We start from the raw sequence: 13,752 nt of genomic DNA, 5'->3' as shown, positions 1-13,752 counted from the left end.
CAAAACTAAATTCTAATCATTTTTTATGTACAAAAAATTTAAGAGAAATGTGAGAGAATCTACAAAACCACAGATTATATTGCTTTATTATTTTTTAAATATATTTTTATTGATCTCAGAGAGGAAGGGTGAGGAAGAGATAGAAACATCAATGATGAGAATCACTGATTGGCTGCCTCCTGCATGCCCCTTACTGGGGATCGAGCCCGCAACCTGGGCATGTGCCCTGACCAGAAATTGAACCCTGACCTCCTGGTTCACAGGCTGATGCTCCACTGAGCCACAGTGGCTGGGCACAAATTATACTGCTTTAAATCTTGACATAACCCAGATGTTGAGAACAAACAGGTATCCTATCAGCAGATTTCCATTTCTCTTCTCAAAGGCACAGTATGGGAGATGAATCCAGCGGAGATCTTTCTTGGCTCTAGTGCCCCTACCTGTCACTGACAAGGGCTACAATACTTGAAACCACCCATCCCTGCAGACCCAATGACAGTCTGGAGCTCATTTCAACTGCTCCGTAGGCCCCTTCAGGCTGGACTTCTGATTTCTTTTTTCTTTTTGACCCTGAATTCGAAAGAGCTTCTTCCTGAGATCCTTCTGCCGCTTCAGTTTCTCTTCTTCCTCCTTCTGCTTTGCTTTGAAGTGCTCTTTATTGTGCAGGTGCCGCTGCTCCTTGGCCTTCCTCATCTTCTGACGGTGCACTGTACTCAGAGCATCCAGCAGCGCAAGGACCTGACAAGGACAAAACCCAGTGAGCATCAGAATATCCTGACACTTACTGCGGGCCTGCCTTCTAAGGGCCACGGTATCAAAACTGACTGTACAAAAACTAGGATCCATTCATGATACAAATGGATGTTAACCTAGTGAAATTTATCCTGAATTAGGAAATTATAATTTGCATGAAGCTATATGTAGGAGTCTATTTACTTAGCAAAATACTTTAATGACCTTCACCACAAAACTACCTTTGTTAGTCACTCTTGGATACTATGTACAACCAATTAGCACAGAGTGATTCGCCAGCTGTGTGCCAATTCTTCCCATCAAAATGCATGAGACAGAGCACAGCTGAACAGAGGAAGGGAAATGGACTCTAGTTTTCCTCTAGCTTCCAGTTCTTAGGGCCTTGAATTACTCTGGCCCTTATCCTTTCTGATGAAAAATGAGAACACAGTGGATATGCCAAGTGTGCTACTGAAAGCATTATTTTCACATCTAAATGCAATGTGCAGTAAGCCATTTGTTGACAGTACCTTTCTTTCGTGAGGCTCCCGTATGACAGCTGGTCTCTGCCTGTCCTTTGGTATCTTGCCTGCCTTTGCTTGGGTCTTAGGCTTGTTCTTAAAGGGCAGGGCCTTCTGTAAGGCTTTCGGAATGTGTAGTGAATTAAAATGTTTCTTTTGCCTCACAATCAGCTGAAAGACAAACAAACAAAAAAAACAAAAACAAAGACTGATATAAATTATGACCTAAATGCATTTAAAACTTGCATAAAATCTTCTCAATGGATTGTTGACTTTTCCCACAAGATTAGTAACACCAGAATCTGCTGACAATCAGAAATAATGATTCAATCATACATCAAACATGGACTGCCTCAAAAGACATGCATAACTCTAGGCGAAACAGAGAAATATATAGAATATTTGCAATTCTTCCCAAGAATTCAAATGTGCCTATTTCTATAATATGGACTATGGGAGTCTTTACAGAGCAGATAAAAATATCCAAAGTCTCTTTCAATGGAAAAGTCCGGCCTTATCTCTGGAGCACTGAGGTGGTTTTTCTAGCCGAACAAGAATAATCTCGCTGTTCATCTTTACTATCAGCCTCTCTGGACTTACGGACATAGTTCTTCTTCAGAAAATAATCTCGCTGTTCATCTTTACTATCAGCCTCTCTGAACTTACGGACATAGTTCTTCTTCAGAACCAGTCTCCTCACCCGATTCTCACTGAGAAGTTTAACTTTGTTCTGTTTCTAATGGAAGGCCAGCTGAGAAAACTGAGATTTAAACAACAAATGAATGCAGTGTAAGCTCTACTTTCCATTCAGTACTCTTCATAAATAAACCACTGTGGCCTGAGAAATATTATTACTAATAGTAATAACAACTAACAATTACTGAGCACTTATTTTATGCCAGGCATTGTTAGTGCTTTACTTGTTATTTCATTTAATCCTCTTAACTTTATTTACTAGTATTCCCATTTTCCAGATGAGAACACTGAAGCTCAGAGAATTTAGGTAACTTGCTTTAAGGTAACACACCAGAATTTGCCTTTAGCCATTACATAATTCACTGTCCTAATTTACAATAGGTCATACAGCTACAGCTTCTGGTTCAGAGGGGCTTATAATACTTTTAAAACTTCTGTACTGCCCTGGCCAGGTAGCTCAGTTGGTTAGTGTTGTCTCAATACATCAAGGTCACAGGTTCAATCCCTGGTCAAGGCATATGCCTGGTTGCAGGCTTGATCCCCAGTTGGGGATGTATAGGAGGCAGCCAATCAATGATTCTTTCTCATCACTGATGTTTCTCCTTCTCCCTCTTTCTCTTTGAACTCAATAAAAACGTATTTAAAAACTTTTTAAAAACAAAGAAGAAGTAATGCCCGGGGACCTTCTGTCTTAGGCAGAGATCAGACTGATACCCTGCTCTACCATCTTATTATATAACAATTAAATATCCTGCATTAAAACAACTCTTTTCAAATGTAATGTTAACCTGCAAAGAAAAAAATGGAAGTTTTGAGACCAAAATCTAAATGAAAATGGGAATCCAGACAGGTACTAAGAACTTAAAATAAAAAAGTACTGATGAAGCCAGACTGGCAAGGATATGGACCAACCAGAACTCTGGTAGCTGTTAGTGGGAGCCTCACTGGGTATGACTCCAAAATACTACAGGCATCATACGCTGAAGCAGATCACATGCTGCTCTGTAATCTGGCAACCCCACCCGTGGGGACCTATGCAACAAAAATGGGTGCTCGTGCACACCAAACGAGTCATACATATGTACTCAGAACAGCATTTATAATGGCCAAATATTGCAATTAAATTCCATCAGTAGATAAACTGACATCATCATATAACAGAATTCTACTAGACAATAACGACAAATGAATGTCTGCTACATACAAGAACATGGGTGAATTTCATAATACTGCTGAAAGAAGCCAGGCAAAATATATGCTCTATTTTATAAAACTCAAAAACAGGCAGACCTAATTTACATGTCAGGAGTCAGAATCAGACAGTGAGTGTCTTTGAGGTGGAGGAGGAGTGACTGGGAGAGGTCACGGGGGGGCTTCTGTTGTGCTGGTAATTTACTGCTTCATCCAGGTGATGGCAAGCTGAGTGTGTTAAAATCATTGAGGTATACACTTCTGATTTGTATACTTTTTTGTATGTATGTTAACATTTCAATAAAAACTTTCCCCTAAACCCACATTGCTTCAATAAGAATTAGCATATTATTTTTAAAAGTAGTAAGTGTACGTGGTGGAAAAAAACAGTCCAAAATATACAATGAAAAGTTTAAGTCTATTTTCAAAATCACAGAAACAATTATTACTGCTCTGCAATGTTTCTTCTAAAATAGTCTATAAACATACAACATGTTCATTCAAATTTAATGTTAGACTCTCTACTTGAAAATTCAAAGCACAGGAAATGTTACATACAAAGCATCTGGACGACCCATCTAGAGAGCACATGCGTGACTGTACCTTATACAGAGAATCCTTGTTGGGCTTCAGTTTGACACGATTAGCGAGCCGGAGTTGACCAGTTGTCCGCATTCCTGACCAGGTATCTTTCTCACCAACTGGTTTCAACAAAGATGTTACTGGGTTATAGAAGGCTGGAATGGAGACAGGATACCAAGTTCTCATGAAGACAATATCTGGAAAGAGAGGAAATTTACTTTAACATTTTCAGAAGAAGGTTCATATCCATATGTCAAACAAAGAACAAAACATTCACCCCAAACTTCTCAAGCTGGTTGCACAGAATTTGAAGACAGATTTTACCAAGTGAACTATGTACTCTTGAATATCACAAAACTTTTACTGGGTGTGAACCACATGGCCCCAGATACAGCGTGACCTGGCACACTGCAATGATGCTCCAACCGGAAGAGCTGGAGCTGACCCCAGCTTTCTAAAGACCTGAACTGCAACTTCTAACCCACACTAGACGGAAATCAATAGAAAGGTATTTACCACTCATCAGCAACTTGTCCTCAAAGGTGGCCCGGAAAGCACCTTCGGGAGCTCGGAGAGCTTTCTTGATCTGTCCCCTTATTCCACTGACAGTGCGGATCACAGCACCTTCAAATTTGGCCACTTCTAAGGCAGAATTAAACATTCCCTACAGGTATATATATATATATGTAAAAAAATACACAAACACAAAATCAGATACTTTACTTCTTAGCTCATAACTACATCCTTGGTCATAAAACAGAACTCACTGAAGGGTGATAAAGGTAATAATCAAACTATTTCCCCCTTAAGTGGAATTACTAGATTAAAAAGAATACAACTCTATTTTATTTTCCCCAAAATAACATTAAGATACAAATGTTATCTACTGTGGGCTCATTATCATGCTCATCACTGATATCGAATAGAAGATACCTGTTAGTCTGAACTAACCTGGATAGCCTCTGTTGTCCAGCTCATTTCCTATTACTTAGGTGCACACACTCAGAAAACAAAGAGCTAGATAAATGCTATATTGTAAGAACATCTTATAATCATCTTAACTCTGTGTTAGTGGGAATACCCACCAATGAAAGTTTCAATAAACGTCAAACCACCCTCCGATGTTATACCACGTAAGTGTCCATCTCTCTATACCCTTGCCCACAAGTATGTTGAGAATGGCTTTGTCTATTTTTCTACTAATCTGTCTGATAAATCTATGATTTTTCTCTTCTCTTAACACAAACCAAAAAGGCAGGAAAACAAAGCCCAATGAAAGATTACACATATTAGCTCTATGACAGTCTCACTGGAAGTAATAGTCTCAATTACTATCTCTATTTTACTTCACCTTAAGATTGCTGAGCATATTTAAGTAACACAGAAACCAACAGAAAAAAGTACTAGTAAACTGAAAATACCTAAGACCAAGTTTATTTAAATTCCTTTTCTGAAAACATTAGACCTACATTTTAGAAGTATTTCACTGCTCCTTTAATACAAGGGGGAGGCAAAAATAGATTCACAGTTATAATCCTATCTAATAAAAGACAAAGATGCTAATTGACCGTACCTTTGCCACACCCATCAGCCAATCAGAGCGATATGCAAATTAACTGCCAATAAAGATGGCGGCTAATTTGCATACTGCAGGTAGGGTGGGCCAGTGCGAGCCACCATCCGGGCTCCCATGTGCGGCCCTGGGCGGCGAGGCTAGTGGCGCAATCGGCCCGAGGAAGCCCTATTCTTGCAGGAATCTTCCTGCAATGGGCCTCTAGTATAAATAAATACAAGAATAAACTGTATACTCACAACTGTAAACCTACTTTTGCCCATCCCTATAATACACATTTATAAATATGTAAATATACAGACCTTAATGAATGAAGTATTCTTGAAAATTTTATATGGAAAGCCAGTTAGCTTTAATTTCTTCACAATTTTTATGGATTTATCCAAATCAAGAACAATTCCTGTGGCAGCTATCCGGAAATCAGGCTAAAAAGGAAACCCCCAAAATTTGAATACAGGAATAATATCAGCAAGAGAACAACTACAATTCTGTGATACAATAAATTAGCAAAGTGCACTTCACTTACAATTAGCTAAGAAAAAAGAATACCTGAACATGCAAAACAGTATTTTAACAAAAGCAATCTGAAACTATAATGAACATAAGCCAAACTAATGTTGATGTCTTCAGTATTTTTCTGAATGAGGGTGATCTCACAGTAACATAGTTTCACAACAATGACTTATCTGAGATAAAAAGGAACATGAAAGTTTGCTTATATTGTTTAAGAAATTAAATTTCAGACCTCCAGGGTGGGTTCCATCTGTTCACTACAGTGGGGCCTTGACTTTTTCGTTCCGAGACCGAGCTCGTTAAGGAGCTCGTTAACTCAAATTACTCTGTCAACTCAATGCAAAAAATCTGCCGAGACAGCTGGTATCTCAAAAAACTCGTTAGTCAGGACACTCGTAAGTCAAGGCCCCACTGTATTCTGTTTTCTTTTCTGATAAATGGGGCCAATAAAACCCACTCTGATTGATCACATGAAGACGGTGTGAACATATTTTGCTAACCCAACATTACAGGGTGTAGCCTTATGTCTAGCTAGTATCTGACACACCCCCAAAATCTAGTATAGTATTAGTATAGTATAGTACTTAGCACATGGTGAATACTGCTTACATATTTTTAGAAAAACACATCCAAAAAGTACATAAAAATATAAAATGTCCTTAGTACCATTACAATTCTTCTACCTCCCTCTTCTTTACTCCCACAATCTACTTAAAAAGATGCAGGAAAATTAAAAGCAAAGTAATTTACTATACACACTAAAAATGAGCAATTTTCACTTAAAGTATCATGTACATATTCCATATTTAAGATATATCTCAAACACAACATATAAAATAAAACATCCGGGATATTTACTGTTGTGCCATCGACAAACTGTACTGCCAAGAATCCAGTTCCTTGTGGAGTAATAGGACCTTGAATAAAACAGGAAAAAATATATAGTGAACCACAAAGTTTAGTATCTATTTTACATGCATATATACTCCAATCCAAAAAAAAAAGAGAGAACTGGGATTTCATAAAATGGAAACTATAATGATAAACCTTAAATGTTTAAATTAACCTAAAGGCAAATTATTCTAATCACATTTTACCCCAAAAGGCTGCTCCACAATGCATGTGCTGAGGGGTGTATTTTAGAAGCCTTTGTCTTCCATTGTGGTCTTCGATATAATACAGTGGGATGGTCTGAAACCTCCTCCACCCTACAGAAAAAATGATTGGATCTCGGGACTTGAGAATTTTCTTATACCAACGATGTTTCTTCAGACGCATCTGAGGGGAGAAGAGATTTCAATAAGATTATTCAGTGAAAGTATGTCCAAAAAAACCTCAATGATCATATCACACAGCAAAGGGTACCTACCTGTACATATCCAACACTGCCCTCACTATTGCCCAAACCACCCAAAATAATTGGGTAATGGGGGTCAAAGTTAAGCACGAATTCACAGGGGACATTCTCTATCTCAATTCGGACATACATCCCAGGTCGAAAACCCTCATATTGAACTCTGGCTTCATCATCTTGGTCTTCAAATTCTGCTCGGTTAAGCTATATAAGAGAGGGGGGGAAACACAATAAGAAACCCACAATACTGTCATCTTTAATGAACGTAAGATTAATATATAAAAAAATGAGCTATTTCAAAATAAACAATCTATAAGCAGAATTATTTAGGCTTTATCCTAATTAAAAATATTATATAGTCTATCTTCACAGTTTGTTCAGGATATGTCCCAATAATTTTCTTCTCTGCTGTTCCAATATACAGCAAACGTCAGCAACACAGAAAGGAGCCGTAATGGTGATTAGCAAACACCCTCAACTTCCCCAGTACACACTTTCTTTTTTTACTCTCCAAATAATTATTTCACACTTTTTCTCCTTTCTTCAATCACCCAATATCCAAGCTCTCATCCTCATTCTTAGCTGCTGTTTCCTAATTCACTCAAAAGTTAAGCATCTACAAGAACTTCAACACTCAACCTCTCTACCAGGATTACACCCATGTCTAGCCTTTCATTATAGCTCTACACTGTTCAATATGGTAGCCACAGATGGCTTTTCAAATTGAAATTATTAAAATTAAATAAAAATTTTAAAATTCAGTTCCTTGGTCACATTTCAAGTGGTATCAACATGTGGCTAGTGGCTACAATACAGTACAGCACAGAGTTCTACTGAGTGGTTGTTATAGATTATACTAGAGGCCCAGTGCACGAAATTCATGAATGAGTGGGGTCCCTAGGCCTGGCTAGTGATCAGGGCCGATCAGGTCCCCCACCTCCCCCCTCCTCCTTCCCTTGCCACCCGCATCTGTCTATTCAATTTCACTTATACACTAGGTATCATCCACTCCTGGACTTCATTCCAATATATCTTACCTATTATTTTTCTCATCTTAAAACTTCCTTTTAACTCCACTTCCTTCAACTAGAATCCCATTTTTCTGAAGAAAATTGCCACAGAAGTTTTCTATAGTTGCAGTCTCCATTTCCTCTTCTCCCATTCTCTTAAATTCCTTAAAACTGGACTTTAACCCACACTTGATAAAAATGTTTGCAGTCACATAAAGGCCTCAACATTCCTAATCTAGTGGTCAATTTTGTCTTAATTATAGTTAACACATCAGCAAGATTTGAAATAATGTCTCATTTCCTTCTATAGTAGCTTCCAGCATACCTGGTGTTCTAGAATTCTTAGGTCTCCTGAGCACTGCTCCATCCCCACTGCTGCTTCTTGTCTGCCAGCCTTGCAATGGGGCACCCAGTGTCAGTACTGGACCTCTCCTCTTATCTCTACACTCACTCCCTTGTCGTCCCATCCATCTCATGGCTTTAAGCAGCATCTAGCTCTGAGACCCTGGCTCCAACCCCTCCCAGCTTGACACTCTACTTGTCTGAAAAATAACCCCAACCTAACAGACCTAAACTTCATCTTCCCAGACAAACCTATACCAACTAAAGCTTTTCAATCTTACTTATGAAAACTCAGTTCTTCCAGGAAGTCATCCTTATTTTCTCTCTCACACCCCCCACATTTAGGAAATCGTATGGGTCTACTTTTCAAGCAAAGTATACCCAGAATTTGATTTTCTTTCACCTCCACTACCACATACCTCCCCATCCCCCAGTGTGTGTTACTTAATCTTACCAAACTCTTGCCAGAGCAACCCTCTCAAGGTAATTAGATCACATACATCTATCCTCTGCTCAAATGGGCCCCATTCCACTGAGTAAGCCCATCAAGACCTTTACAATGGCCCATGAGGTTCTAGATGAATTAAATCGTAAATGCCTGAAGCAGACTTCAGAACTAACTTTACATTTCTTAGTCACGGTCTGTATAAAGTCAGTACAGACCTGAGACACTATGTTAATGACTAACCAGCGGATCCTTCTTTGACTAGATGAAGGTCTAGGTTGATCACATTTTCACAAATGATATACTTAACTTGCAGAAGGCATAGTGTGTTCCAGTTTACAGAGACTCCTGTGCCCACTCCCCATCAACTGTGCACACAACTTTGTGTCTTTCAGAGTGAGGTCAGCATCCCCAGGCAGGAGGGCTAGACTAGCTCCCTTTCAGCATTCCACATGCCCTTTTTATCTCCCCTTAACTCAAAATACTCCTGAACTCTGATCAAGGTGAGTTTCAGACAACCCTTCCTGAAGACAATGGTGTGTGCATCAGCCACACAGGCCAAGAATCACCCACCCATTCAAATGATTTCATTATGGTTCTAGGGAGCAGTAATATGAATGCTAAGGCAACGCTGGCATTTAAATAAACTCACTGCCTCAAATAACTACACAGTGAGATCCTCAAAAGTGGTGGCAGTGTCTCAGCCATTTATGTTTCCTCACACTTAATTCTTGGTATAAAACAGGAACTGGTATCTTCTGATTTCTTGCAGAAACAGAGGACTGCATGAATAAACACGAATGAACACACTCATCTTCACCTCGACCTTGGAGTCCAAACGAGAGGCACAGAAGTAGATCAGGGAGCAGAGAGCTAAAGAAGTTAAGGATTCACAACACTGTATTACAGCCTTGAAATGAGGCTGATGGGATCTGAGTTTTCTTACCTGTGCTTGTTTATGCATTTCCCCTTTAAGATCATCAAAGTACGTGCTTTCTCCTTCATCATACTCTGCATCAAACATCTCCTTCAATTTTCTCTTCTTATCCAAATGCTTTTTCTTGGCACTTTCCTCTGCAGAGGAGTCAATTTCTTCCTTTACTTCTTCCTCTACATCTTCAGTCTTAAATTTCCAGAAGAGAAAATTTTGTAAAGTTTGTGGAGATATTTTCTTTAGCTTTAAAGCAGACTTAAAAAGTTCTACTGAGCTGCAAAAATCTAAGTTATTATCATCATGAAACAAAACAAAACACAGCCTTGAGCTTTAAATAACATGTATTGCTACAAGAGACTTTTAGACATCTGCATTACAATGAACTGCAATTCCTTAGTCTGTCTGGGAATGCCAAATGTGAATAAAATAGCGGCAAGTGTCCCCACCCAGATACTGTTCTAAAAAATCTTAGGGATAACAGAGAATTGGTTTTTCTAAATGGCTTTTTTTTTTTTTTTGCTTAGATATAAATATTTTCTTCTTTTTCCCCTCTTTCTATTAAATTTATTGGGGTGACATTGGCTAATGAAATTATGTAAGTTCCAGGTGTACATTTCTATAATACAAATTCTGTATATTTAATTATTTGTTCACCATCCCAAGTCAACTCTCCATCACCATTTATCTCCCCTATACCTTCTTCTACCTACCCCCGACCTGCTCAACGTCCGCCCTCCCCTCCCCGCCCCCCCACACACACCCTTCCATCTGGTAAATACCATATTATTGTCTGTGTCTATGAGGTTTGATTATTTTTTTTGCTTAATCCCTTCACCTTTTTCACCCAGCCCCTGAATCCCCTCCCCTCTGACAATTCTCTACCTATGAGTCTATTCTATTTTGTTTGTAGTTTATTTTGTTCATTAGATTTCACATATGATTTGAGAACAGGAGAATGATGGCAAAAATAATGGTGGAGAGGAAGACAGTGACCCAAGAGCTAAAATTTTCAATGACTGAAGAATCATAACAGCAAGAGGTAATAAGTGTCACTCCAAAAATCAAGAATAACAAGTAGCCCAGACACTGTGCGGCTCAGTGGTTGGGCGTCAACCCATGAACCAGGTCAAGGTTCAATTCCCGGTCATGGCATATATCCGGGTTGCAGGCTTGATCCCCAGGAGGGGGCACGCAGGAGGCAGCTGGTTTTTCATTCTCTCGTATCATTGATGTTTCTTTTATGTTGTTGTTGTTAATCCTTACCAGAGGGTATTTTTTCCATTGATTTTTAGAGATTGGAAGGGAGGAGGGGGAGACACAGAGAGAGAAACATCGATGTGAGAAAGACACATTGATTGGTTGCCTCCTGCAGGCAACCCGATCTGGGCTGGGGATCTAGCCTACAACCAAGCTAGGTGCCCTTGACCAGAATCAAACCCAGGACCCTTCAGTCCAAGGGCCAATGCTCTATCCATTGGGCCAAATCAGTTAAGGCTCATCACTGATGTTTCTATCTCTTTCTCCCTCTCCCTTCTTTTCTCTGAAAATCAATAAAGACATTTTATATACATAGAAAGAAAGAATAACAAGTAAATCAATAACCTTTGATCTGTCCCCACCCTCCATATTTTCAGGAAGGAATCCATCCAGTCTCTAATCTACATAGACAACAAGATTAGAATGTCTCAAAATAGGCCTATCTCAGAATACACTGACCACAGTTATAGGACCAGTGGCTGACAGCCACCTGGCAAAGTCATACCTGAGTATCCAGGCTTGATTTTCCCTTGTGCACGTCCCCTGTTTCCAAGTCTTCAAAGTCACCATAGAGCTCCTCTGGGAAAAGAACATCCAAATGACTTATCTCTGAATAGGGTACATATGACACTCTAGTACTACCAGCTCCAGGTAGACAGTGTGTTCTGCATCCCAAACTTCATTGTTACTACTCCTACACTACGCACCCCAGAAGAAGGCAGGACTGTTAAACCATATTACATAACCTGTTCAGTTTAAGTAAACAAGCCCAATCCACATTTCCATACTTTCTTCAATATCCCACACAACCGAGAGCTATTTTTCTAGTATAGGTAACTGACACTATAGCAGAGATGCACACAGAGGTGGCATGAGTGGCCCTGCAGATGAGACCCCCAAAACCAGAAATGTCAAGAGTGACTTGAAAAGCCATGGCTTAGATAACAAGCACATGTGAAAAAGAGTCTCACCAGTAAGCTCAACACAACGGTGACATACCAAGGGAAAAATCTTAGATTATAAGAGTAGTACCTAAAACAGTGCTGAGCCCACATGAAGAGCCCATTAATTCATTCAGTTGTTTTTGAAGCTCTAAGTTTAGTTATGAATATTACCCTTAAAAGAAACAGACAAGTTAAAAGTCCTCTGGGAGGCAACTTCAGAAAGATATTAAAACATTTTCATATAAGAAAGAGTCAAAGAACCAAAGAGCCAAAGGAAATAAAAGATGGGAAGATTCTATTGTAATAAAAACAAAAAATAGGATATTTAGAAATAAACTAAAAAATGTACAAGACCTTTAATTAAATATTATAAAGGCTTCACTATGCTACCAAAGGGCACATGGACTAATGTTAGCTAACACTTTCAAGTGTTTTACATTCCAGGCACTGCTCTGAGTACTTCACATGACTTAACTACATTTTTCAACTTGACCCAGTGAAGAAGGCATTATTAATATTATCTACTGAACAAACAAAGGGTACCATGTTTTTGGAAAGGAAGACTCAATATCATTAAGACGCCAATTCTCCCTTAACACAATTACAATACAAATAGCCACCAAGAATTTCTAGTCTGGAAAAGATTGAGTATACATGTTTCCTTTGTTCCTCTCAGCTATCTATAAAAATAAAAGCATAATATGCTAATTAGACAAGACGTCCTTCTGGACGAAGCTGGGGCTGGAAGGGAAGCCTGGGTCCCAGGTGCCAGAGGGAAGGGGTGCCAGCATCCGGAGGAAGGAAGGCCTACTCTTGCACGAGTACATTTTTTACACACACAAAAATCTATTTTTAACATGATAAATACATGATAAAATTTATGGAAAGTTTCCCACTTTTCTTCAAGGTCTTTATCTAATTAGTCAGTTAACCAGGGAGAGAAAATATGGTCACCATGGAAGGAAGAACCAGAGTATTACCCATAACTCTGTCAGTGTTCCCCAAAGCATTTCACAATTGACTATTTTCAACCACTAAAATATGGAGGAACTTTAAAGAAGGTAAACTTTGTTGAAGAATATAGTCTTTGCCTGGCCAGCATGGTTCACTGGTTGAGAGTTGACCTATAAACCAGGAGGTTACGGTTCAATTCCCAGTCAGGGCATATGCCTGGGTTACAGGCTCAATTCCCAATCAATGATTCTCTTATCATTAATGTTTCTCTCTCTCTTTCTCTGAAATCAATAAAAAAATTTTTTTAATAAATAAAAATTTTAAAAAGCTTGAAAAAGAAAGGACACATCCCTTTACTTACCATCTTCTGCTAAGATCTTGGCTGCATCTTTATCCTCTTCCCACTTCCCAGTCACGAAGCAGTCTCTGATACTGTTCATAACCTTACACAGAAACATCAGCACTTAATTAGATAGGTAAAGTCCTATTAGCCACTGACCTCGTAAGTAAACAGACATTTACTAATTCAACAGATTTTCAAAGTTTATTAGTGTTCTTAAGGCAATGTGGTTAAACAGCATTTTTAACTTACTATTTGCTACTCCAGACTTATTGTGGCTGTTTGGCTTTCAAGTGAATCATATTTTTGGTTATGAATCATGTTTTTCATACACAACCTAATTCTCAAAAAGTAGCCTTGAGGC

The 13,752-nt window shown here is 38.9% G+C and overlaps 1 protein-coding gene across 1 annotated transcript in view; it reads right to left on the bottom strand.

Moving 5' to 3' along the window:
• Nucleotides 1-220: 220 nt before the first annotated feature.
• BMS1 (BMS1 ribosome biogenesis factor) overlaps nt 221-13,752 on the bottom strand; it is a 34,609-nt gene continuing 21,077 nt past the window's right edge. Inside the window, exons 13-23 of the mRNA XM_005861779.2 lie at nt 13,410-13,491; nt 11,656-11,729; nt 9,906-10,082; nt 7,178-7,366; nt 6,906-7,086; nt 6,667-6,725; nt 5,598-5,720; nt 4,239-4,386; nt 3,744-3,919; nt 1,263-1,424; nt 221-738 (exon numbers count right to left, since the gene is read on the bottom strand). Of these exons, the coding sequence (XP_005861841.1) occupies nt 508-738; nt 1,263-1,424; nt 3,744-3,919; nt 4,239-4,386; nt 5,598-5,720; nt 6,667-6,725; nt 6,906-7,086; nt 7,178-7,366; nt 9,906-10,082; nt 11,656-11,729; nt 13,410-13,491 (1,602 nt within the window). The 3' untranslated portion in view covers nt 221-507. The remainder of the gene's footprint in view (nt 739-1,262; nt 1,425-3,743; nt 3,920-4,238; nt 4,387-5,597; nt 5,721-6,666; nt 6,726-6,905; nt 7,087-7,177; nt 7,367-9,905; nt 10,083-11,655; nt 11,730-13,409; nt 13,492-13,752) is intronic.

The sequence above is a fragment of the Myotis brandtii genome, unplaced genomic scaffold, assembly GCF_000412655.1.
Source record: "Myotis brandtii unplaced genomic scaffold, ASM41265v1 scaffold1563, whole genome shotgun sequence".
Lineage (NCBI taxonomy): Eukaryota > Metazoa > Chordata > Mammalia > Chiroptera > Vespertilionidae > Myotis > Myotis brandtii.
This window is presented reverse-complemented; position numbering and strand designations above follow the sequence as displayed.